The 27,488-nt window shown below is 28.2% G+C and overlaps 1 protein-coding gene across 1 annotated transcript; it reads left to right on the top strand.

The window, feature by feature from the left end:
• Positions 1-393: 393 nt before the first annotated feature.
• On the top strand, positions 394-10,308 carry LOC100167395 (zinc finger protein 91). Its single transcript, XM_016804276.2, has 5 exons — positions 394-753; positions 851-1,273; positions 3,706-3,778; positions 3,864-4,065; positions 5,644-10,308. The coding sequence occupies exons 3-5, from the start codon at positions 3,717-3,719 to the stop codon at positions 10,066-10,068; spliced, it is 4,689 nt and encodes a 1,562-aa protein (XP_016659765.1). The 5' UTR covers positions 394-753; positions 851-1,273; positions 3,706-3,716; the 3' UTR covers positions 10,069-10,308.
• Positions 10,309-27,488: the final 17,180 nt, after the last annotated feature.

Here is a 27,488-nt window from a genome sequence, read left to right as displayed (position 1 = left end):
TTGTAGCCCAAGTAGTGCCTATTTAAATATGTTTTGGTTTTATCGGTGACCTCAGGCCAGTATCATACATTAAGGTGACAACTTATAAGTTGTAACTTGTGGCACGGGACACGACATGGTTGGAGGGTGTAGAGAGGTTGATCACGAAATGTTATAGGTTTGACGGTGTGCGGGGAGCATTTTGTCCTCCTAGCAATACTAGCGCTGTCTTAGTGGATACTTATAGAACTAGATTTGTGATTATTTTTATATAGTTCCATAAATATCCACTAAGACAGCGCTCGTAATGCTAGAAGGACAACTACACCGCGTACTCCACCTAACCGATAACATTTCATAACCATAATAATTATTTTGTGTCCAGCCCATAGAGTAATATATGATACTCTATGGTCCAGCCCTGCGCTTGTAGCATATTATCACTAAATGCTAATCGCTATCAAATATTAATTTTTGGCAATTCAGCATTAGGTATTTGGGCACATATTTTATATTTATATCTATGATTCAGATTTCTGAGTTTGCGAAGACAGTAGAAAATTCAAAATAGACTTGATTGTGAATGCTGACGTAGTGACGTGATTCGTGATTCCGAAAATAAGGACTGCAATGCTGACATGTTGTTTTTGATACAGTGACGCCGACATGCCGCACACGCGACACGCTGTAAAATATTGGTAATCGACCTACCATGTTTGTTTTTGAGTCATAACCAATAATATTGAAGTGACTCCTCGTCGATGTGTTTAATTGGTATTTAATAATATATATATTAGTAGTTCACAGTTTACACTACAAAGAACGTTCATTTCTGTAATGGTGTTTTAATTTCTGTTTGCGATAATTTCAGCCAACCGTTGGTAGCCGAACGTTGCGACAACAACTCACAACCACAACAGTCGGTTTACGGTTTGAATTGATTTCTGACCTTCTGTATAATCAGATTACAGAATAGGTTATTCTAGACATTGGTTTGGAACACGACATCACAACCTGCCCTGGGGATGGCCGTAACCGCACTAACACTCACTACCGAAAAGGCCAAAACTTCGGTCTACTGATCACTTCACTGTCTTGAATCCAGGCTTTAGTTTCCTCGAAATCGTATTTAGTCAACTCACATTGTCCCAAGGGTTTTGATGTTTCAGCATGTGAAACCGACAAAAGGATGTATGTGATCCATTGAGTTACTGGTGCGCGGCTAGATAACCCATTACGGTTTCGCTCTGCGCGTGATCGTAATCAACTTGTCACCCACTACCATAAGAAAATAGTAAGTTGACCTTACTATCTTAAGTCATAACTTGGGCTCGGAATTATATGCAAATAACGTACGAAATATGCATGCATTTATTCACTGATTATCATTAAAATAAACACTTAACATGCAAAAATATGCAAACAAAAATGCATCTTAGCTAATAATTAAATTAAGAGTAGTGGAAGTACATGTACCTAGTTGTAATAGTTGTATTATATTGCACAATTTTTATCCATATTTTTTGATTTGAAACAAAATCTATTGTTTGTATATATCGAATAAATAGTTTTTCCTTAATGTTGACTCGTCCGGAAAAACCAACCAACAATAGTCATACAAATGGGTATGAAACACCGTCATTCGTAAAATACAGAAATATGCAGTACGCATCAAAAAATGACAAAATATGCACAAATATGTAAAATAAAACTATTCCGGATCTATTGACTAAAATTCAAACTGCTAAAGGCTTAGACTGCTAAAAAAAAACATGCAAATGCATATAAATCCGAGCCCTAAAACTTGGTTATATTATTAATTTTTTTCTTATTTGAACTTATTTAGTTTTATTATTTTATAATAGAAAGAATCTAAAATGTTTAGTCCATTTAAAAATTATCCAATACCATTATGATTATGATATTGTTATTATATAGTGTGTTTTACATTAGTATTAGTGTTTACATTTTAAGAAACAAAACAAGTACACTGTAACTTCTTACATGAACTATTTGTATACATAATAATATATCATGTTCAACCATTATTCAACTATCTATTTAAAGTCCGTGAAAGATAATTTTGTTGCTTTACTATTATGTTTACAAGATGTCTACTTGATGACCTACTTTATTTTACTGACCCACACTAATATTTATGTTTTCTGTTTTCAAAATAATTTCCCTTTTATTTATAACTGAAATTATATAAAATATTTTCTTATTTTATTTATTTTTACGACACTTATATTTTATAAATTTAAATTATTATTCCATAGTTAATATTTTATAAACATTTTTATACATACCTAAGTTATTTCAAGACCTTTATCACTGCAAGGCCTAATAAAATACATTTTCATAAGCTATCACCTATTATAGCAGCATGCCAGTATTAATTAATAATTAATATTTTAATTAATTATTCCTAACATAAAGTTATAACAACTGAATTATATCAAAACCATGTAAGTATACGATGTTCAAGTTAAGAAATATAGTCCAACTTGTATGCAGGTATGTGGCAATGCTACACGGCAGGTGTACAGATAGCTGACTCAGGGAAGGGAGAGGTTGTCTTATTGCTGCCTACTATGTTTTTTTACTTGAATAGAGAATTAGGAAGTTTGTAAATAGTCAATATCATAAAAAAGTTCATCTAAGCTTAAAAATAAAATAACATAGCTAAAACTTAAGTGTGCATAGAAATGAATATCAAGAGGCACCTTCAGTATTTATGTGCCTCTCCTAATAAGACCAGCCGGTAGACGGAGACAGTATCTTTTTGTAACTCTACAGCTACTTCCTAAAAAACAAATATAGCTTTATCAAAACTGCGACTTTTTGTAAATTGTAGCACACTACTTCCTAAGCTATTATTTAAATGCAGTATGTAACATTTCAACTATTTTTTTTGATTTAATTTTAATCAATTAATAATAAAATATTATATTGTCTTATCATTGGTTATTTTAGGATAAGTATCAGACATCCAGTTATTATACCCAAAGAATACACTCCTCATTGTCATAATATCATATTTTGTATAATGTATTGTGTTGCATTGTATACACAGTGCGCGTTCCAGTAAAATAATTTTAAAATATAGAAGAATATTTAATCAGATGAATTTTAACTATCATCAAGTAAGCTGTAATAATTTTTGGTGCACTAAGTATTCATTTTTAGCGCTCTACTCCCAACCACTTGGTATTATTTTTTTTTTTTTATGTATTAGGGTATGTCTATAATATGTAAATAAATCATTTTATCAGACCATCCATAAGCCAAATAATAAATAATAAAGGTGATATATGGCCAATATTTTTTTTAAAATATTGTGGCTTTTAGTACTTTGCTATCTTTAAAAAAAGACTTAATTTGTCATTCTCAGATTTTAAGTCTACGGTCTCGCATACCTAGTTGGAAAATGTACCATTGTCTGGACTAATCTACATTCACAATAATTTGTGTCCTCTTCCTTAATTATTTCCCAGTCTTTCAGTTTCTCCCTCGTTAGGTTAGTCGACCTTAAATCAAACAACCTATAGGATAGAATTTAGTTTTAATTGTTAACAAATATTATCATAAATTGTCCAGATGTATATTATATATAAAAAAAAAAACTATTAAATAGATATATGATTAATAAATTATGAGTTCAAATAAGATTTAGTTAATTAGATTTCATATGTACTATGAATTAAAAAATATTTTGATCTTTAGAATATTCTTAAATGACTTCAATGAAAGACTACATAAAAGTTGAAATCACTGGTGATGCTGATGCTGTTTCCAGGTATTTGCACATAATATTCAAATTATTTTCTTATGTTTTCAATTTAATAAAATATTGTCAATTAATTATTTTTTAAATTTTATAGTGAATTATATGTTGAAAACACTATTGAAAATCCTGCATGGTATACAGTTGAAGATAATCATGTTTCTTTGGTATCTGAAAATGTTGAGAAAGTTATTAAGGTTGAAACTGATATGTTGGATGATTGTATGTGGGAAAGTAGAATTGAAATTACCAAAGATGTTGCTAACCAAAGTAATATGGAGTTACCCTTGGAATGTCAGGTAATATCCTTTTTAAATACGTTATTCTTGTCGTATGCGGTTTATCACTTGTTTTCATGTGACGTATTCTTTCTGCCACATCTTAATAGGAATATCATACATATATTATATAATATATTGATATATTTTAACTAATTTACATTTTAAAAATAAATTATTAGAAACATTTTATTGTATTATTCATTTGAATACATCTTAACAATTTGTGGTGTTTTTATAAAAATACTATGTAGTATTTAGTATACTCTCATTTATGAACCTAATGCAGTGATACACATATGCAAGGAATATTGTGATTTTATAAGTTCAAAATTATTCAAATTCAAACTTTCAAAAAGTCGCTAGTGAAGAACTATTTTGCAAGGCTCTTACAAAATACATTTACAAATTCCCAAACTTTAACAAAAACACATTTTTTGTTGTTACTTAGTTTTTTACCTATGTTTTTATTTTTCACTAGTTAGAATTCATATTTTATAACATTTAACTTGATAATTTGATTGACAATTCTTATTAATCTATTGCAGCAACTCAAACATTTTATTTAAAAAAAAATCAATAATAACGGGCTTGAACAGCGATTAATACAGCCACACGTTATGTACTTAAATGTGGTATTAATCAATCCTAAATATTTATAATACGGTTCTAACTTATAGATAATAAGCTGAACCTGTGCACTTCGTTGCCCGTTAAATGTACCATCTTTATATGACTCAAAAACTTTGTTCAATTTGTTATTTAATATTCGGTGTATGGTGTTTAAAATTAATCTTAACTTTTCCGTTGTCCGGAATAAAAATTCTGATTCGCAGCAGTATATTCTTACCTTTGGTAGATCGCAAATCCCTAGTTTATACGTAAGTGTATGATTTACTCTAAAGTATCAAAGTTATATCAAGTTTGTCGTATTCTACCTATGGCGGATTAATGTAATCAATTAATACAAAATCCTAACCTAATCTGTTGCGTTACTGTTGTATTTTTGACATCCAAGTTTCCTACTTTTCTGGTGGATTTTCCTAAAATTTTGTTTCATAATAACCTTCTCCGTGATATACTCTTTCGTTTAAAAAAAATCAAGAAGATCTGATAAGTAGTTCCAGAGTTGACCATGTACAAAGATTTTCATTTCACATTTATATAGTTAGAGATAGTTAAGATAGTTCTGACAATATATAATATGTGCTCGGACTTGTTGTCTAATAGTATAAAAATTAATCAGTACTTTTTATCCAACTTTTTTTGAAACATACTTTTTGACATTTGCACGCCAATATTACCAGTTGTAAAACACCACTCATAACAATTAAAAAAAAAAACAATCAAAACTATCTTTGCTAGCATTTTTTAGACAATCTGAAGCCAACCAATGAGATATGCCTATGCGGGAACCTAACTTTTTGGAATAAGTATATTTAGTTAGTATAGATAACACATTTGGTGGTAGATCGCATACAACACTATGCATTATGAGTGGTGAATCGCGTACAAGACATGGTAGATAACATAAGAATACTTTAAATATATGAACATTAATTAATTATTTAATTGATATATCATTTTTTTTTCTCACAGGATGTTCCAGATAATAATATTTACGTAAATCATGAAAATACAAGTGATAAAATATTTCATTGTAATATTTGTGGAAAAAGCTTTGTTTTAAATTATCTTTTAAAAAATCACTTGGCCGAACACAAAAGACAAGTAAATCATAAAACTAATAAATGTAAATTTTGTAAAAAACAGTTTAAGTTAAAATTTGGTTTGAATAGACACATTCAAAAACATCACAATTCCATGCATAAATATTCTAAGTATATTGAACACAAAAAATACCATGAAAGAAGAGATCAAACTAAGTTTGATACCATTCCTAATATAAAATTGTGCAAATTAAACGGTGTTTGGAAAAGTAAAACAAATGAATTTAAATGTAACATTTGTTTCCAAAAATGCTATAATGAAAAGAATTTGGCCGAACATATGGAAACTCATGACAATTGTCAAACACAGTGTAATGATTGCTTAGATTATGTTTCAGTTTCTGAATTGAATAATCATATGGAAAATATTCATAACAAACATTTATTTAAATGCCAGAAGTGTAACCAACAATTTCAAAAACAACGACATTTAAATTGTCATTTAATTCATTGCTTAAGGAGTTCAAATAAAGTTTGTGGTAAAACCAAGGCTATTGGAAAAACTTGTTCTGCTTGTGGAATGGTTTTTAATAATTCTTTATCATTGACAAATCATACAACTATTGGTTGTAAGCATTACACTTGTAAATATTGTGGACAATTTTTTAGTACAAGGAATTTTTGGCTAAAACATACGGATGTTCACAAAAAAGTTGAGCAATGTGCAATGTTGAAAGTAAGTACTAATAAAACATCTACAGTAAGAGAATTTAATCAAACTGAAGTTGTACATGATCCTTCTATTAATACAAACGGAAGACAATTCTTATCCAGAGATGTTACAGGAAGATATAGTTCAGATCGTACCAGATTAGTGAACAGCAGTTCAACAATTGTTTCAACTTCTCCACATAAATCAAGGCCAAACAATTACATTATTCCAAATCCTGAGAAAACTAATATCTTAGAAAAAAATAGTTCAGATCAAACATGTTTAATTAACAGTGCAACAATTGTAACGACTGCTCCACACACCTATATCCCAAACAATAACATTATTTCAAATCCAGGGCAAACTGAAATCTTATTGAATACATTGGAAAGAAATAGTTCAGATCAAATAGGTTTAGTAAGCAGCAATTCAATAATTGTACCAACTACTCCTATGGCTCCACGGCCCTCAATGCAGCCATTAAGTGAGAATCTTCCACCCTTATCAAATACCTTGGAAAGAAAGATTCCAACCCAAATAGAACACCAGCTAGAGAGAAGAAATTTATTTCCAGAGCCGGTAGTTCCAGCAGACATAGTTCACAACAATATTATGATTATTAAACAGGAAAAATTCTTTCATAATACTGTCAGAGACCATTTTCAACGTCAAATAATGATTCAGCAATCAAATGAACTGGGACAGCAATCAAGTGTATCGATTTCTCCACATAATTCAATAGGATACAACAATAGCCCTGTTCTAAGTATTAAGCAGGAAACAACTAGTTTAGAACAAAATTTAGCAAACAGCAATGAATCAATTGAAACGACTCCTCCACAAATATCAATGACAAACAATTTCAATCTCCTAAATATAAAGCAAGAAAAAAACTTGTGTACAAATGTTAGAGAAAGTAATAGTTCAGATCAAGCGGATTCAGTGAATAGCAATGAATCAACTTTGGCAAATGAACCTCGTGATTTAATAGCAGAACAAAACCCTATTAATATAGCTAATAATAATATTGTATCTACAGTTAGAGAAACACCTTATTTCTGTATTAGAAAATTGCCCAATATTAAAAATAAATTTTGCCATAATGATCAGACATCACAAGACAATGTTATATTTATATGTAGAATTTGTAAAAATTCTCCATCTACAGATATACATTCATTTGCATTACACATGAGTGATCACAGTGAGTGTAATATGCATGAATGTATTGTGTGTGATAAAACATTTCAATCTGTAATTCTTTGGAAAGACCATATGACTTATCATCAACAGCAAATAGATTTAAATGTGTCAACAATTCAGTTTAATCCTATAGAAACTGAATCTAATGCATTAGACCCTATTAAATCTAGAAACATGGAACCTCAAGTTTTTAAAAACCTAAGAAATAGAAAATCCAAGATATCTTTATCGGACGATTCACATTCAGATACAACAAGGTTAAATAGTGGCAACAAAATTAAATACCAATATGACTGTAGTACATTTAAAAAAGTACTTCCTTCCACAAGCGCATTAAAAGTTCATCAAACTCTTCAGAGTAAATCACAACCGTTTTCCTGTAGGTATTGTGATAAAAAATTTTCTGGCAAAGGTCCATGTACAAATCATGAAAAATCTCATTTCAACTCGCACAATTTTTTATTACAAAATAATGAGAATATTAAACTTGAACCAATTGTAATCCAAAACAGCATAAGTATAGAAGACAACAACTCTGATTCTGAGACAATGTCAAGAATACAAAATATGAGAAACAAATCATCATCAATTAAAAAAACAAATTTCTGTAATTTATGTAATAGAAAATTTACAAAGCGCTGTTATTTTACAAATCATATGATGATTAAGCACAATATAAATCCAAACACACCAAAACAACTTGCATCGATTGATTGTAACGAATCAATCATTCCATCTGAAAACATAGAGTTGACTAATGAATATGAAAACAAATTATCAGTTCCAGTAAATTACAAAAATAACAATCTGAACAACCATGTTCATAAAAGCAATGAAAAGAAATCAACATTTTGCATGTTTTGCAACACACATTTTGCACATCCTGGTGCTTTAACCAATCACATGCGTATTCATGGTTGTAAAACATACAAATGTCAGTATTGCCACATGCAATTTAGTAGGAAAGGCCTTTATATTATGCATGAGAAAACACATGTATTAAAAAATGTAGTTAAAAGTGCTCCCATTCAAAACAAAAACAATATAGTTGTAGAAGTTAATGATGAACCACAAATTGAGCATTATGATTCTGAGATTATTCATAGTCCAGTTTATGGTAATTCAAGTGGTACAAATTTGATGGACATAGAACATTTATGGTTTCCCTGTGATGTGTGTGATAAAAAATTCTCTACTCCGTTCCAATTGAATGTTCACCGAAAGTCACATTCTGAAATTGTACCATATGTATGTAAGATTTGTAATAGAACTTATCAGTTGAAATTTCGATGGAATTGGCATTTAAAAGGCCACTACAAAAAACACAATGCAAATTTAAAAAGTAAGCAGCATACTAATAATCTAAAATCGAACATTACTAAACTAAAGATTGAATCTATAAGTCATAAAGATAAAATGAAATGTCGATATTGCAAAAAAGAATATAATTCGATATCTCAGTGGAAAAAACATATGACAATGAGCAGGGAATGTCGTCGTCATTGTAAAAGTAACCTTCCAGAGTTTACATCAAATAAAGCAACAAAGAATTCTACAAAATCTGGTCGATTCAGATGTAATATATGTATGAAAACATATAGTACTGCTTACAATCGGACAGTACACAAAAAAAATGTTCATAAAGTGTTAGATTCAACGTATTTGAATACCTATGATGATACCGGTTTACAAAAAGATGAATTAATAGACAAAATTCAACAAAAACCAGCAATTAAGAAACGAAATAGACGTAATCACATTAATGGCACTAAATGTGAGTTATGTGGTAAAACATACAGCAATGGAGCTAATTTAAGTCGCCACATATCCATAATTCACACACAAACTTTTGAACCTATGACCTGTAATGTTTGTGGAAGTACATTTAAGCACAAATATTCTTACAGAGAACATTTAAAAATTAAACACAAACAATTATTTAAACATTATGAAGAAACAAACTCTACATATAAAAAATCAAGACAGCAAATCATATCAGTAAATAAAACAAATATTATGAAATACTTTTGTAAAATATGTAAAATGAAGTTTGCTGACAATGTTACATTACAAGAACATTTAAAGTTACATACTTTAAATATGTATAAGTGTAAAGACTGTGGTCAGCAGTTTGAGACAAATCTTACTCTAGGTACTCATATTTTGGAAAACCACAGTGCCAGTATTTCTACATCTAATAAAAATGAACATGTTGAGAATTATGAGAGACAAAATACTTCTCTAGAAATAATGAATTATAATTTTGTTCAGTGTGAAATTTGTTTGAAAATCTTAAAAACCCCAAAATATTTAAGATCACACATGAGATTACACACTGGTGTCAAACCATTCAAATGTGATAAGTGTAACAAGGCTTTCAGATTTAAATCAAACTTAAAAGTGCATCAGAAGAAAGATTTGGCATGTTTTACCCCATAATTATATTTTACGTATTCATAAGTACAATTTTAAGCCATTCAAAATGACAATATATTTTGATTTTTGATGTTATTTTAATATTAGTATAATAATATGGAAAAAGAAAATTAAAATACTTGTGAATTATTTGAATCTCACATTCATGCTTTTCTACTTTGTTTTATCCTAAAAATTCTTTATACATTTAACTATTTTTATTGTTTTTAATACTTTACAATGAAGTTAAGTTTTTACTGTACATTTATTGAATGTATTTAAATATATATATCATATATTAGAAACAATATTTAATGTATATTTTTTTATTAATTAAATTTAAGTTTTAATATTTTGTTTACTTACTATAATTTGTGTTGTATATCATATGTTGTCAACCAAGTTATTTATTCAAATTCTCATTACATTGTGTATTTAACTGATTAGATTTAATTTAATAATAAAGTAATTTTCATTTGTTTATTTTATAATTTAAAATACAATTTAATTGTTTAACTGTAAATATTGTATAACAGGCATTTTTTAATTTGATTATGTAAGTTTTAATTAAATATATGAATGTTTTAACATCCTCTGAGTTAACTATCAATTATTAGTTACACATTATTAGTGTTAATTATGTTACTCCCAAGAATCTAATATACGTTAAGTTGTTTAGCTCTTCTTAAAAATGTGTATGCATTGATTGATGTTGTAATATTAGTTTAAATTGTGTATTGTGCCTTGGAGTTTTTTAATATTTTTTATTATTATTTAAACAGCATTACAGGCAGTTTTTTAGTGATCAATTGGTATATTAATAAACTAATAGATTACATACATTTTGAACATTATATTTCCTTCACATTTTTTATATACCAATATCAGTTGGACAACTAAGTTTGAATTTAACTCTTAAATAATATTAATGTTCCACAGCAAAAAATTCACTGCATGCTTCAATGCTTGATTTACAACTTAGAATATTGATTCTTATTTTTATATTTATAAATTAATATAACAATGTATCCATAATAAGCATAATAAATAGGGTACAATAAAAATTTAAAAGTTGCTGTGCTGTATGGTAGGTGTAGGTGTTGATTGTACTTTGGCAAGTGGATCAAAACTTAGTTAACAACTAAGTTACAAAAATCTTGTTCATCGGGAATAAATGTAAAAAAAAGTTAAGTAGGTAACCAGAGCACTGTATAGCGTATAGGAGTCGAGTCAATCGAGTGAAAGCACTAAAAAGTATACAGTTTTTTACTTGTGTGTGATCAAAGCCCCCCACTAACATTGATGTTAAAAATGTTAGCCCCTCCAGAAATTTTAATGGATGTTATTTGTGTTGGATGATATTATTTTAATCCGATGACAAATCATTACATACGATAAATGATTCTGAACAAAGGTGGTTAAAAATACCACCTATACGGACAACATATTTTTTATAAGCATTTTGTAGAATCACGAACATTTTCAAATTATTTTGTAGTTACAAATTGATAAAAAGTTCTATTTTTTTATAGCTAGGACTTAAAAATGCGTAATACAAGGTTTTTCATAAGTAGCTCTTAGTTCTTACTGATACCTTAAAATCTAAAAGAAACCATTGCTTAATACTTTTTTTAATACGCGTGAAGTTCAAACTTGTACGAAATTAGAAACCTACCAAAGAATAATTTTAATTATTTTGTTGTAAATTAAAAATATTATTGTTGGGGACTTGAAACTTTTACGTATATAATTATAATATTATATATTTTATGTAAGTATAGACTGGTATAGGTGCACAATGACTAAACATTTAAATTAATTTTAAATCATTACCTATTTATACCACGAACCTATTCATGCCGTTCTACAGTAGGTCGGTAATGACTATTGATTCAACACTCAAGACTAAATAACAATTATAATATACCTACCTACTATATAAATATTATAATATTATACTTACCTAGGTATATAATAAATGCGATGTTTCCGACAAGAAAATTAAATCAACTTACAATACCGTATTACTAATAGTGAAATAAATGTCAATACAGTGGAACCAGGTAGCAATATAAAATATATTCTGATTCTCTGCTTAGAATCTTTTTACAATGATTTATCATTGAATTCAAATTTAACAAATGCATAACAGTGACCAATAAATACCGAAGTAAACTGATGATGTACATGTACCTATTATAGCACTACGGCAGAACGATACCTACTAGCCCATGAGCTAAGTTGGTGCAACTATAATTGTTTAACTAATTAATTTTAGTAGTCTCGACTAAACACATTGTTTGACATGACTAAACAAATCGATACACCAGCTAAAAATTATCCAACTATTTAGTATAGGTAGCCAATTTTTTTTCCGTGTACTTTCTATATTTGCGTTCATAATAAATTATTTTTCAATAGATTAGCCAAATTTAATTTCAAAAACTATTTGTTTTAAGGTTCCCGACTTACGGCATTAAATTAAACTATCTCTAACTATATAAATGTGAAATGAAAATCTTTGTACAGGGTGAACTCTGGAACTACTTATCAGATCTTTTGATTTTTTTTTTTAAACGAAAGAGTATATCACTGAAAACTTTACGAAAATCCCCCGGAAAAGTAGGAAATCTAGATGTCAAAAATATAACTGTGACGCCATCTGTCAAGAAAAAAATAAACTAAATAATAAAATAAAAATGTAGTTTATTGTTGTAGATTAAAATAATAATAGTGGATTATATTATATTGGTTAATCAGGCATGTTTGTTGATTTGTATTATTATTTTTTGTCAACATATATAATATATAAAAATTGATGTTTGTGTATACTGATTAGACCTCTGGGAAGAAGATAGGTTAGTTGAAAAAGGGTTAAATTTTGTTTATTTTATTCATCGGATTTTAGTACGGTTAGTTTAGGCTAGGATTATGTATTAATTGATTATATTAATCCATCGTATTATATCAAAACTTGCCACTTGGTATAGCTTTGATACTTTAGAGTTAAATCATACACTTACGTACAAACAGCACGGGGTCCGCGATTTACCGCAGGTAGATTGCCTAGGTACCTGATAATATAGGTACTGCTACGAATCAAAATTTTTATTACCGGCAACAGAAAAGTTGAGATAAATTTTGAACACCATACGGCATACACCGAATATTAAATAACGAATTGAACAAAGTTTGAGTCATATAGCGTTGATATATGTATCTTGGTCTATAGGTATGCATTTAACGGGCAACGAAGTACACGGGATCAGTTAGTATTTAATAATATCCACATAGAGATCCGTAAAAATGTTTTAATATAATATTGAATTTAGTGATATAATTTATATATTTTGGTATATACTTATCAAAATAAGGGGGAACGTCGTGGGTCATAAAAATACAAACACTTCGAACGGCTTCATGCCTCCGTGACTCATGAGTCATGAAAAATAAAGTTTCGCCTTGTCAGTTGTCACTGTGAATTAGTTATTAATACAACTATGAACTAAGTGAATTATTAATGGGATTAAATAGACTGTTAATTACTTATTAGTTATAATAGAACGCCCTCCAAAGCCTCTCTTCGTGATCATGGCATAACCATCCTTTGGAACAGTTATGGTTTAATTAGTTACGGGTTACCTAATGGTTTAATCCACTCACAATTAAATATAGCTGAACTTAAGTTTAATTAAACCATATTTAAACATTTAAAAGATTATAAAAACTAATAACTATGTATAGTATTATAGCATTAAGTAGGTACCTATTAGCTAAATATAAGCTTAATAGCAAATATGTCATATTTTATGAGTATAATAATAATATTACTATATCATATTATGGTTTTAATAACAAAGTATTTTTTTAATTCTATAAGAATGAAATACCTGCACACACACACTTGATGTATGATATTATAATAATATAATATGAAATATTCAAATAAACCTTCTCAGTGATGAACGAGCATTTAATCCTTGACATATTTTATAACCTTAAACATTAGCCGTGTTCTATGAAAAAAATAAATCCAAACTTAGGTATACCTATGTGTATACAAAAATATGAGGAAATGATAATATCATAAATCTGATTTTACGGGCACTAAAATAATACAACGATACGACGAGGAATTGTTTATAATAATACACAATTTAATATTTATACTACACATAAATCATAATATAGTTATAGGTTTAGGTAGGTACCTATATCAAATAGTGACATTATCCTGTATGGGCCAAGGGTTGTGGAGTATAATATACTATATTATACATTATTACTGTATATTTCTGTTCAAACCTATTTTCGAGATGTAAAATAAAATTATCTGAGCACGATAGAAATACAGATATTTTATAATACTCTTCTAGTGAATTACAATAATAATCATCCCTATAATTTTGTTTATTCGTATTACGAGTAATTTTAATTTTAGTATCAAAATACATTTTAGATAATTTACTATAAGCTCTTGAAAGATTGGTGTAAGCTATTCATTTGCATTTTGTCTTACATGTTTCAGCCTCTTTATAATATCTTTAGCATGATCAACAACAGATAAAATATCACGCTTGGGGCTTTGCAAATAATGTGACAATTGTAGAGTGAAACTCAAAGACTTTCACAGACAAATAATGATAATTTCACATAAAAATAATTTTTTTCACACTTGCCATTTGCCATACGTTAACAAGCCTTTGCTGAAATTGCACGATACGTTTCTTGAATATTGTTTAGACTAACTATAATTAGTTCAAAAATCTCTACGAAAAAATTTACTGCTTCGTGTCGTTCAATAAAACTTGTTTCACAAAAGCCAAATAAATGTGTTTTTTTTTTGTATCTGGAATAAATTCTAAAGTGGCATTTCTAAGGTTTCTCCGGTTAAAGCATTATTCCTAAATAAATAAATAATATCATTCATCGCACCAAGACAATTTCTAAAATTTTTTGTTGTTAATGTAAGATTTAATCGATGCGATGCACAATGGACAAAAACTGCTTTTGGATATATTTGTTGTATTCTTGACTGTACACCATTAAAATGTCCACTCGTGCCCTGCAACATCATACCATTGCCCGATAAGTTTTTTAAATCCAAACCCAATTTTTCGCATTTTTCTAAAATTAGGTATTCGATTTAAATTTTCCCCAGTGAGTTCATACGGCTATACTGGTAAAAAACATTAAAAGTCTTCACGGAGTTGATTATTTTGATCTACATAACGGGCACACATAGATAGTTGTTCAGTACCAGATACATCTAAAGTTTCGTCACAAGGAATTGAAAAGCAACCGGCTTCATTTATTTTAGTCACAATATTTTTTCTAATAAGTTGGCCACAATTAATGTCTATTATTTTATTTTTAATGGCCTTAGTGGTATTGGCTTATATAAGTAGAGGTTTTATTAACTAATTATTTTTTAAATTTTTGTCACCAAAATGTGCTTAATAACGAAGTAAAGCACGAAATTTACCTCCTTTTTTTGGCGGTTTTACCAAATTTAATGGGCCACTGTCATCGTTACTTTTTAGGGAACAAAAAATACCGCTAAAATAACCACAAAAAATAATTGTTTCTATTATTGGAATTAATGCTGCTCTATTTTCTGCACATTGTTGCTGTCAATGTGAATTCAACTGTGTAGCAACATCACACATTTCTCCAATATGGCAGTATCTACTTAACATAATCGTTACCAAACAAAACACGCAGTACCTACCTATTAACAAAAGGCCCCATCTATTTCTTTAGAATATGCCAAGCATTCCCATTTTTCAACCTATTGTATTAAAATTTTAGTTGCTTTTTATTAAATTCTTGACTAGGAAAAGTATAAAACTTAATTGGAATAAACAATGAATTTAAACATTATTTTTAAAAATATTGTTATTGGAAGTCGAAGATTCATTTTCAAATAATTTATTGATTTAAAACAGTTCCAATGTTAATAATACCTATTAGTAGGTACCCATAACATTTGATGCATCAATATGAAGTACTGCACACTAGTTGATAATGTCCTTGACTCACATGTTGGTTTAAAAAGCGCATCAGTAAATGGTTTTTTTTGGTGCGGGTTTAAAAAAAATGTTCAAGTTCTCCTTTCTTTATATTTGATTATTTAAAAAACAAGAAAACGAAACAAGAAAAGAGCACGCAGAAACAAAAAAAAAATAAAAATTCGTTTTAGAAAGAAATTTCAAAGAACTAAAAGTCTCGCCATTTAATTTGAAGATGAAATTTCTGAAAAATTAAACCGAACACACTTTGTTGTGAAAAGTGGACAAATATATAACCCCTACAGATATTATGGTTATTTTAGACTCGTGTGATTCGACTTTTTATCCAAATTTAAACCATTTGTTACTAGTTTTGGCAACCACCCGAGTATTTACAACTTTGAACGATCATTTTCAACTTAAAAAGAGTAAAAACACTACTTCGAAATCAAATTGGAAATGACCGTTTAACAGTTTTTTTGGTAAAATTTAAAATAGCCAATTTGTGAATCTGATCACAAGAAACAAATTTAGGGTAAAAACATTTATCTAAGTCAAGTAGTTTATTTTTTAGAATTTTTTAACATATCAATATTTTTTCGATTACTTAAATTAATTTGGAATGTTATAACTTATAACTTTTTTCAAAATATTATTTTTGGGAATTTGGCATTAGTATATTTCTTAAATGATTTACTTATCATATAATTTTAACAATTTTTGTCATACGTTTTATAGTAGCATCTTTTTTCAGGTATTCCTGTTTAACCTTGTATCATATTTACAATATACATATTATACCATATTCTGTACTTCATTACAAATTTGATTTTTGCTTAAATATGATAAGAATGGTTAAAATTACTTATTATTATTATTATTTTTAACTTGATTATTGTTTTATGATTTATGATTTAAAAATTATAATAGTATCATATACCTAAGTGTCATTAATAAACTCGAATTCAACCGGTAATAACGTTGTTATAACGTTGTTATAATGTGGTAATATGTTATTAGATAATAATTTTTTAAATAATAATATTTTTAATTTGTTTCCTTTTAAAATTGGCTAAATATAGCATGCCACGCAGAATTAATTTTTTTTATGAATTATGAGTAGCCGAGTAGGTATAGCAGTATTAAAATTTAAAATAATGAAAAAAATTAAATAACCTTGATAACTAATATTATATGGCACCTACGATTATTCTGAAATATTTTAATGAAAAAGTAAACAATTGACCTTAGTTAACCAGGACCTGGTTTCAATACATTGTGATATTCAAATGCTAATCAACAGTTATTAAAACAATCAATGGAAATATTGAATTTAAATTGCTGTGTATATATTATATTCAAAAGAGAAATAAATAAAATGCAATTTTAATTATTTATTTATTACCTATTGAAAAATTAAAATACTGTAAGTGCCAGAATAATTATTTAGAATATGAGTGTAAATGCTTAACTAAAACAAATTATTTAGGATATGAGGCGTGGATACTGGATGCGTAAAAGTGTATTTACACTGTTTTAGTCTTCTGCCATGCTTTTGTTTTCAACAGTGGCGTGTCAATTTCAATTGGTGGGGGGGGGGGGCGTTATAAGTAATAATACTTTTAAATCAATACCAAAAACACAAATGAGGGTCTTAAGTTTCAAGCCATCCAAAATCGTTTCTAGCTCATAATTGTGTACATTTTTGAATTGTTCTATAATTAAAATTTATTTAAATTTTAACACAGTATAATACCAAGTTGTTCAATTAAAATAACACCATTATACTAAAAACATTAATTGCATTTTTAATAATAAACAAAAAAATCGGTTAAGTGTATCTAAGTCGCTCTGCTGCACAAGTGGGTGACAGTACCTAATTCATGTTGTTAAATTTGAATTCAATGATATAATATCATGTGAGCGAAAAACAATTCTGAGCGGAGACGGATTGTCATAATAGGATATTTTATATTATATTTATATTGTTATTATTAATATACATATACATAAATCTACATTTTTAAATTTTGTTGAAATTTAAACATTAAATATTTTGAAAATTGTATCAAGTATATGAATTGATAAAATAAACACATGGTGTAAATTTCAAGTATCTACTGTTATTCGTTTTTGAATTACAACAATATAAGAAAATTGCTACATAAGGAATCCAGTGGATATCCAATATGTATAATTTAGTATTTTAAACTTAAAACGATCATAAAAATGTAATTTAACTTTCCCGTTGACATTTTTCTTTTGATAAAGGTAGAAATACTTGTGAGGAATCTTGTATTAAATTTGAAAAGACATTTTTTTATAAATTTCTAATTCAAAATAATTTGCACATTTTTGTGAATTTTACATATTTTGTCAAAATTTTAACTGAATAGTTATAAAAAAAAAATTGTGACTATTTTTAATATTTTTCAACTGCTATTGTAAGAACCTATATATAAGGAACCTTGAGTTAAATTTACACAAATAATAAAATCAATAATTAATAAAAAATTATTACATTAAAACAGCTATAATAACTAATATGCTAATAACTAATAATGCGTATTTTATACTAATTTAGATTCTGATCAGAATCTCACACTCGAGTGTGTTTTTTATTTTTTAAGTTTTTTTCGTTTCTGTCGTCACCATTAGGGGTAGGTACTAAAACTGCTTTGATTTTCTTCAACATTATCTTGTTCGATGGGAGAGTGAATCTAGTTGGTGCATTCGTCAAAATTTAAAATTCCCAATAGTTTTTAAAAATGCAGGCAAAAACAAAACAAAAATTAAGGAAAAAGGGTAATTTTATATAAGCTTTTCGAAAAAATCGATTTTAGTTTTTAGCGTACCTAACTATTAAAAAAATGACCGTAGATACATGAAATTTTCACTGAATGTTTCAATTAGCATTTTCTATACACGATAAAATATTTTGACTAGTTTAGAGCTGTAATGGATTGTATTAAATTTGAATTCAATGATTTAATATCATTATATGAGAAAAATGATTCTGAGCGAAGACGGCCAGTCAGCCTATGATATTACCAAGTACCTATATTATATGATATTATTGTGAATAAAGTAATTTATATATTAAAGCCTATAGGTGAGCTGTGGTGTAACCAGGATTTTTTTTCGGGGGGTGAATCATCAACTCTTACACTTTTATACATTAAATACGTCATTGCACAGATAAATAGCTAAAAAGTGTTAATACTTAAAGTAAATTTTTAAATATTTTAAATATAATATAAGACTTTTTGAGCAACTAACATAGACCATTAAAATAATTTTTAAATTTTCTTAAAATTTTGGGGGGCTGCAGCCTCCTCAGCCCCTCCCCGGGCTACGCCGCTGTAGGTCTGTTATAACCTATTTACGTCGAACATGTTTAAAATGTTTCAATTCTTTGCTATTGCTGTAAAAGTTGAAAATATTTTATACATTTTTAACTACTGAATAATTTGTTATTTTATGTTCAAATTTGGACGAAATTACATATAAAATAACCAAGAATAACGAGAGGATTTTAAGTTATTTTGTGGTAATTTTAAGCAAGTATAATATTAATTCAACTTACAGGATACCGAATTAATAATAAGTAATAACAATATTATAAATATAATATAAAATATCCACACTGGCGGTTCGACTCCGCTCAGAATCGTTTTTCGTAAGTAATGATACAGGCAACAATTTTTTTACAACACAAAAACAATTATAATAAAATATTATACTATACTAAAAATGTTGTCATAATAGTAGGTATAGGTAATCAATGGATTAATAAATTATTGATTATTTTATATATAAAGCGACAATGTGAAAAGAAGCTTAGATTTTGTTTATTTGTTATTTCATATATAATATTTATATTTATAAAAAAATATGTCTGAGGGGGGGGGCTGAACCCCTAGATCCCCCTGGATTCGTCTCTCTAATAATATGATATCATTGAATTCAAATTTAATACCATCCATTATACAGTGACCCACTTGTAACCTACTGTACAGCAGACTGACATGCACTTTTTTAATATTCATACCTATACATATGATTTGAAAATGTAAAGCAAGGTTTCTTATAAAACTGCAATGGAAATAAAAAAAGGTTTAACCTAAAGCCACATACATTTTTTTTAAGTGATTGAATTTCATATCTATTGAAAACATGTCAATATGTCATTCCTGAATCCTTCGACCCTCAAGATGGTATTATGTTCTTGCTCCGTCAATACTGTACTGGTTCCACATAATATTTCACAGTTTTTTAAATTACGACATTTTAAATTGAATATTATAAAGCATTCAACAAACTAACAATGTAATATTTACTAACCGTGGCAATTAATAGCATAGTGACGTAGTTAAATCGACGTTTTGATTATAGATTGTAATGTTCCAGATTTTTAAATAAAAGTTATTAAAAATGTGCACTTTTTTATTAATACGTTCAATGCATTTATATTATATATTTTCTATAAAACTAAAAATTGGAAAAATGAAATTACTGATTTTATATTTTTGGGCCATAATTTTTTGTTTTTATATATAGCCCTCAAGTAAAAAAGTTTGGAAACCCCTGTTATATACTATATAGCGTGGATGTGGAAGTGGTTCATCGTTCATGTCTATCATAATCTGATTAACCATATGTCAAATGTGCATGATTTAATGACACAGAGACACATACACAATGATTAACTGTAATAGTTAAAAGGAAAAAAGTTTATTTTAAAATATTGAATGATACTTAATGTCAAATGTTAATTCATCAAATAAAAGGGTATGCAATTAAAATTCTACATTAAGTAATTATTTTTTAGAAATTTGTCTTGTCAATCCGATTTATAATCAAATAATATCTAAGCACAAAAGAGGATATTGGGTTAATTAACTGAAATTGTATGCCTACATTATATTATAATAATATATTATGAGCTTCAAATATTAGCAAAAACGGATTTGTGTCTTACAGGAATATAAGGCGTTATTCGATGGCCTCATATCAAAAATATGTATTTGAAACTGTTAGGTATTATTAAAATATTCGAAAATAATTATTTAAATAAAATATAATCGGATATCATTGCAGTATGATTAAATGACTGCCTGAGCCGCAGGTTGGACACCTCTGATAATTATATATTTAAATAGCTTGATACTGTGGTGTATCTATAGACCCATTTTTAGAGGAGGGGATGAACTCAATAAACTGTATTGTAATACTGGGTATATTGAATATAAGTATATTTCACTATTATACATTTATACACACAGATTATTAATATCGAGGAACATAAAAAATATATAGAGATAATTCCCTTTTCACCCGTTCCCCTCTGATAACACCCTAGTTTTGCAGCGGTATTATCATATCATCATATTATTTTATATATTATTATCTATCTGTATATTATATATATTTATAAATGTTAAATCGAGTTTTATTGCTTACAGCTAATCTCAGAAACTACTGGACCGATTCGAGTAATAGTTATATCAATAGATTCCTTAGACCTGAATTTGAGAATACTCGAAAGGAGTTTTTAGCTTCTTTTATCAACCTCTATAGAGGTTTCTATACAGTGGCGCCGAACCTTTTTTAAACCACTGGGGTAAACCTTGTTTGAGGGTACCACCTACCCACCGACCCATGCCGGGAGTGGGGGGGGCACACCGCCTGACACGGTCCTGGGGCCTATACCTTTTTCCACGAACATTTTTTTTAATGCTTATATTCAAAATGGTATTATAAATATAAAATTATTTTACTATTAAAAGGCTATAGCTGAGTCTTACACATAACTTGCTTATCTGTTGTCTGTAAACTATTTAGTATTTACAACTATATTGTATAATAAAAGCAGTCACTCACAACCCACCCACCCACCCCCTAAAAAAGTTCTGGGATATTTACCCCACTAGCCATACGTGTTCGGCGCCGCTGTTTCTATATAAGGTGGCTCACAAATAAATTTTGTTTTGGCTCACATTTTTACAAATAAAATATGGTCACTTACCATTGATTTATAATTATCAGAAATATTGCATATAAATATTCACCACTCTTCGTTGTCACAGATCAAAATATGGGCATGAGTACCATCCTGCTGTATAGTTGTAGTAGGTACCTATCGAGTGGTCACTGTAATGAATGTGTTAAATTTGAATTAAATGATATATTATCATTGTATATTTGTATATATGAAAAACGATTTTGAGCGAAAACAGTTCCTGGTCAGCCAATATTATTCAGCATATTTTATCATATAGGTCAACCTAGGACATATTTAGGTATATTCGTATATTGGCCTATTAGTAATTTATTTGAGTACAAGACGTATAGAACATGATCCGAGCATCCGGCTCTTATCAGCAAATGGAATTTTTCACATTTTAAGACACACGATTCTGTACTTACGTTATTTACCTAAAATTATTATGCAATGTTGCCAGAATCTATAAGGTTACGAATTTGACTCAGTTATAGTGTTTTAAATTGTATACATAATTAAATATCTTCAAATTGACAAAACTTGTATACCTACGTGGCTACGTTGTTTTGCCCAAACATATTACGATTAACTATATGGCTATACCATAGATATATGTTTGTATATGTCTATGGGCTATACCCAGTGCCGTGCCTAGCATAATCAGCGCCCGGTGCCAAGTATCATTTCTAGCACCCCCGCCCCCTCTACCAAATATTTTTATAGTTATAAAATAACTAGGTACATAAAATTAGGGGAGAGCCGGATCAAATTCGTCAGATTTGCCTTATTTTTCACATTAAACATTTTTGTTGACATGTACAATTTACAAACATTTCTAAAGATGATATGTAAACAGGGAGAGAGCCTTTTTTGAATATATTTTATGTATAATATTGACAAATGCAGTAGTATTAATAATTATTATACATTTTACTTGAACTCGGAAATCTGTATACATAATAATATAATATTTATAACTTATAAGTATGAAAAAGTATAAACATGTTTTTAAAATACGTGATAATGTTTGGCGTAAACATCATTTATGTTAATATGTTAATCAAAATAAAAATTCGTAACATTGAGTTAATTATTTTTATTTAGGCTATAAGTATTACAAATGTATATTATCTTAATTCTTAGTATTATATTACTAAACTTTTGAATGGATTTATAGTAAATGGTCTTAATAAAATACTATGATAATTTAGTTTTTAAAATATAATAAGTACCTACTTGAATTGCTTTTGATAAACTTATTTTTCGAGATTTGATCGATGCGAAGTTTTCAATAACATCATCAAAATTGATAGTTTGTATCATTTTATTTTTTATTGACATTATAGTAATATTCGATAATCTTTCTTGAGTCATGGTTGAACGGATATATGTTTTGATTAGTTTACTGAATGATCTTCCCCAGATGCAACAGTTACAGGAAATGTATAAGTAATATTCTGTAAGCGATAACTAAATTTGGATACACTGAGCTAGTTCATAAGTTTTTATGCCATATAATATGTCTAAATAAGTTGCCATTTTTAAATTAGGTATTTAAGTATAATTGCTTCTCCTTAATACTCCTAGTTCAGGTCTGAACTATATTTTAAAACTAAATAAGCAGCTTGTTTTTTAAGATCTTCAATTGACAACATATTAAGATGGAAACCAGAATGAAATTCAAAATCGTTAGGAATGTACTACAATGCTTCAAAACGCCAAGATATTTTTGAAATTAAGTGTCCATAATTATTGGTTGTACTACAATGCTTCAAAACGCCAAGATATTTTTGAAATTAAGTGTCCATAATTATTGGTTGTACTCCAATTTAAGTTTAAACTTTTCTGATCCTTCATTTCGCATTTCTCCCAAAGCATTTTTTAAACCCATCACAATTTTTGATGCATTAGAAATAGAAATATTTGATTTTTGCTAGGTAATATTAACTCTATAAACTTAAAGCGACGTCTTTATTTCGAAGAAAAAATAAATACCAACACTAAAAATAAACAAAAATAAAAACACTATATTTGTTGACCGGTAGGTGATCAAGGCAATGTTAATTATGTCGAGATAGTGGTGTTCGATATGAAATAAATATGTGAATTAATTTGGAGAATTTTCAGTAATATTACTTAGATTATAAAAATGATTTTGGCGCCCCGGTGGTCAATGGCGCCCGGTGCACACGCACCTCTCGCAACCCCCGCCAGGCACGGCCCTGGCTATACCATCAAAGAAATTAAAATTTATTGAGTTTTGTTTTTAGTGTACCGTCTACTTTATATACTTTATTTTATACACATTATATTATATTCACTAACACTATACTAAATATTAAATAGTAATTAGTAAATACTTATTAGTTATTAATTGATACACATCTTACGTAACTATTATAGGAACAGGAAATACAATGGTTCTATTTCAATACCTATCACTTATCAGATACGTATTTACTATTTAAATATTTTAACATATCAAAATTTATCATTAAGATATCATAAGTTGCATTAATTTAATAACGATTGTTGATGTGTATCATACATTTTTATCGCCTGCAACTTAATAACTATCGAATATAATGCATTATGCACATACGATTCACCAAAATGTAAAAAATATTTGTTGAGTGTTTGTGATAAATATACTATGATAATAATTAATATGATATCAATTCATAATTATTTATATATTTTTTATTATTATTATTAGCTTATACATATTTATTTATTTCAGAATAATGTCAAAAATGCAAACAGTAGGTATATAACATACAGTAAAAGAAAAAAAAAGAAAAATTTACAATAAATAATAATATAGTAATTAACAGAATTACACATTATAATACTAACAAACAATTTTCACCTCAACTTGGCTTCAGAATTATTAAAGAAATCAAAATATTTTTTTTCATTGCAAGAGGATAATAATCTATTGAGTGGTGACGTGTAGGCCCATAATATTACAACGATGTGTGGTTTGTGTCGAATAAATTACAAGGTAACTAGCAGAGCGGGCGGAAACTTTGGGACATTAATTGGTATCAACCTTAAGGCTTCAGGGCAATCTATTTTATTACTTAGAAGATTAGTAGGTTAAATCCATAATACATCAATAAACGCCTTTCTTATATCTAAATTCTTCAAATTGAATTCATTAGCGATATCCAGATATCTTCTCATCTTTCATCCGGTCAGCCCAGCTTTCATCGTACTATCATAACGCATATATCAAACGTGTTTAAATGTGTTCAACTTTTTAAAGTAAACCTTTCTGATATGGGTTCTAAATAATTGTTCAATTTTTTTAGTTTTTTTTCTTTAAATGTCAATTAAATTTTATTTGATTGGTAAAAATTCTTGAAAATGTAATACAAGGATACTAATATATTTTTACAATGACAGTTAATAAATATTAAAAATACATACCTAGTCACAATTATTTTTTATAAGCATTTAAAGTTCAAATTTTCACAAAATACAAAAAAAAAGTTTGAGGATAAGTATAGTTATTTTACAGGTAAATATCCAATTCTTGAATATTTTAACTTCAAGCGATCATTAAGATTTTCAGCAAACTTTTTTTTTTATTTTAGGTATATAAACTTATGAATAATCTTATATTACATTTTTAATCTTATTAGATACAAAAGAAACATTTTTATGCATTTTTAAGTACAAAATAATTGGTAAATGTTTATGATTTTAACGAATTTCGTCAAAATCATAACTTAAAACGCTCATTAAAAACTATTGCGGATTTATGTTCAACTTTTTTAAGTTACAATAACAACATGAATAATGAATTCAATGTTCAAGTCTTTTCAACACGCGAATATCCAGTATTGGCTGGTATACACGAGAGGAATAAATATTTCGTTATCATATAGACATTAAAACAAGTGCCAATATAGAAATCCGTAATGCTGGCGAACGAATTCGCTAACAAGAACGTCGAACACATCCTATATATTACAGCAAACAGAAAGAATAATTTTTCTCTGTCAAATTAATATTCCATAACAGTCAACGACAAATTCTCAATTTACCATACTCTCTTAGTCTCTATAATATGACTCATATTAACTCATATGAGTATCATTTGTCAGTTATTTCCTAATGAAGCACATGCCTTTGTTGTGCTGGAGGATAAGTTATATTGGACGAAAATGCTGAGCCGCCAGATTCATTGAAATGTCTCTTCATGGTACTCATCATCATTTTAAAGTTTGCCTCGATAATATACGGGTGCATAATAATTAAGCTTCTCAATTAACGTAATTTGGTGCAACGGAGATAAGACACGGACACTTTATGCCTACATTCAAAATTCAAGCCTCAAGGTCAGCTATATCATGATGTATCAGTTTGTTCCCTGTACATTACCAAGCACTAATGAAAAACAAAAACGTTTATAAATCTATTTAAAAAAAAAAACAAATACTTGTGAACAAACAAATTACAATGATTACTTTTATGATTTGCCACTTTATAATAAATTCTGGATATATTTTTAATATAAAAAAATGTGGGTGAGCGAATGTCGTTCTGCTGTACAGTAGGTTACAAATGGGTCACATTAGGATTGATAATTTTAAACTAGGTGCAATAAGACGTAGGTTATTCTGTAACCAAAAAATCTAAAAAATATAAAAATACAATTTTTTTTATAGTTATTTTATTTATTTTAATTTTCAAATGTGTACAAAATTAGATATTTAAATGAAGAAGAACAATTTTGGTTTTGTGTTTTATTTTTTAATATTATTTTTGGATAAATGCAACTTCTAAAGTATATTATTACTTAATACCTAATATAAAATATCCTTGGCTGACAATCCGTCTCCTCTCAGAATCGTTCATCGTATATACCTAATGATATTATTATACTCTTATACTCTTATATACTCTTATCAAAACGTAACTTTTGATTTCCTTCCACTGTTGTATTTACACTGTTTACAGGAATCTTTCAACACTTGAACACTAAGTTGATTTAAACGTTTTTGTGGAATCGACAAGGAAATGTTAGATTATCAGGACTTGCTTTTTGGTGATTTGTCGTAATATAACATTAATTATAGATGAGATTGTCAATATTTTAAAAAATATACATACAAAATACAAATTTAATTTTACATAATATTATTATAATATAGTAATACATATTTATAAAATAAGATTGCGCCGTCTCTATTTCTATTGTTTTTGTTATAATTATAACCACTTGGCTCCCTACAAAACTCTAGTTAAGGCTATATTATAATATTAGTGCTATGCTTTACCAGTGGTAAATTGGCCCATAGTGAAAATAATTCGTATATCCACCACTGCTATATTGTGGATGCTTTCGACTGAAAAATTATTTGTTATGTTATTGTCATAATGTTGTACTATTTAAAATAACGTACTGTCGAGCTGTCATA

This window comes from Acyrthosiphon pisum, chromosome A1 (genome assembly GCF_005508785.2).
Source record: "Acyrthosiphon pisum isolate AL4f chromosome A1, pea_aphid_22Mar2018_4r6ur, whole genome shotgun sequence".
NCBI classification, from domain to species: Eukaryota; Metazoa; Arthropoda; class Insecta; order Hemiptera; family Aphididae; genus Acyrthosiphon; species Acyrthosiphon pisum.
Note: the sequence above shows the minus strand (reverse complement) of the source record. Positions and strands in the feature narration are given on the sequence as shown.

Bases quoted from the DNA above. Each gene is read 5' to 3' on its own strand.
- LOC100167395 (XM_016804276.2), top strand. From the start codon at position 3,717: ATGACTTCAATGAAAGACTACATAAAAGTTGAAATCACTGGTGATGCT. The intron at 3,779-3,863 runs GTATTTGCACAT...TAAATTTTATAG, and splicing joins GATGCTGATGCTGTTTCCAG to TGAATTATATGTTGAAAACA. The intron at 4,066-5,643 runs GTAATATCCTTT...TTTTTCTCACAG, and splicing joins AGTTACCCTTGGAATGTCAG to GATGTTCCAGATAATAATAT.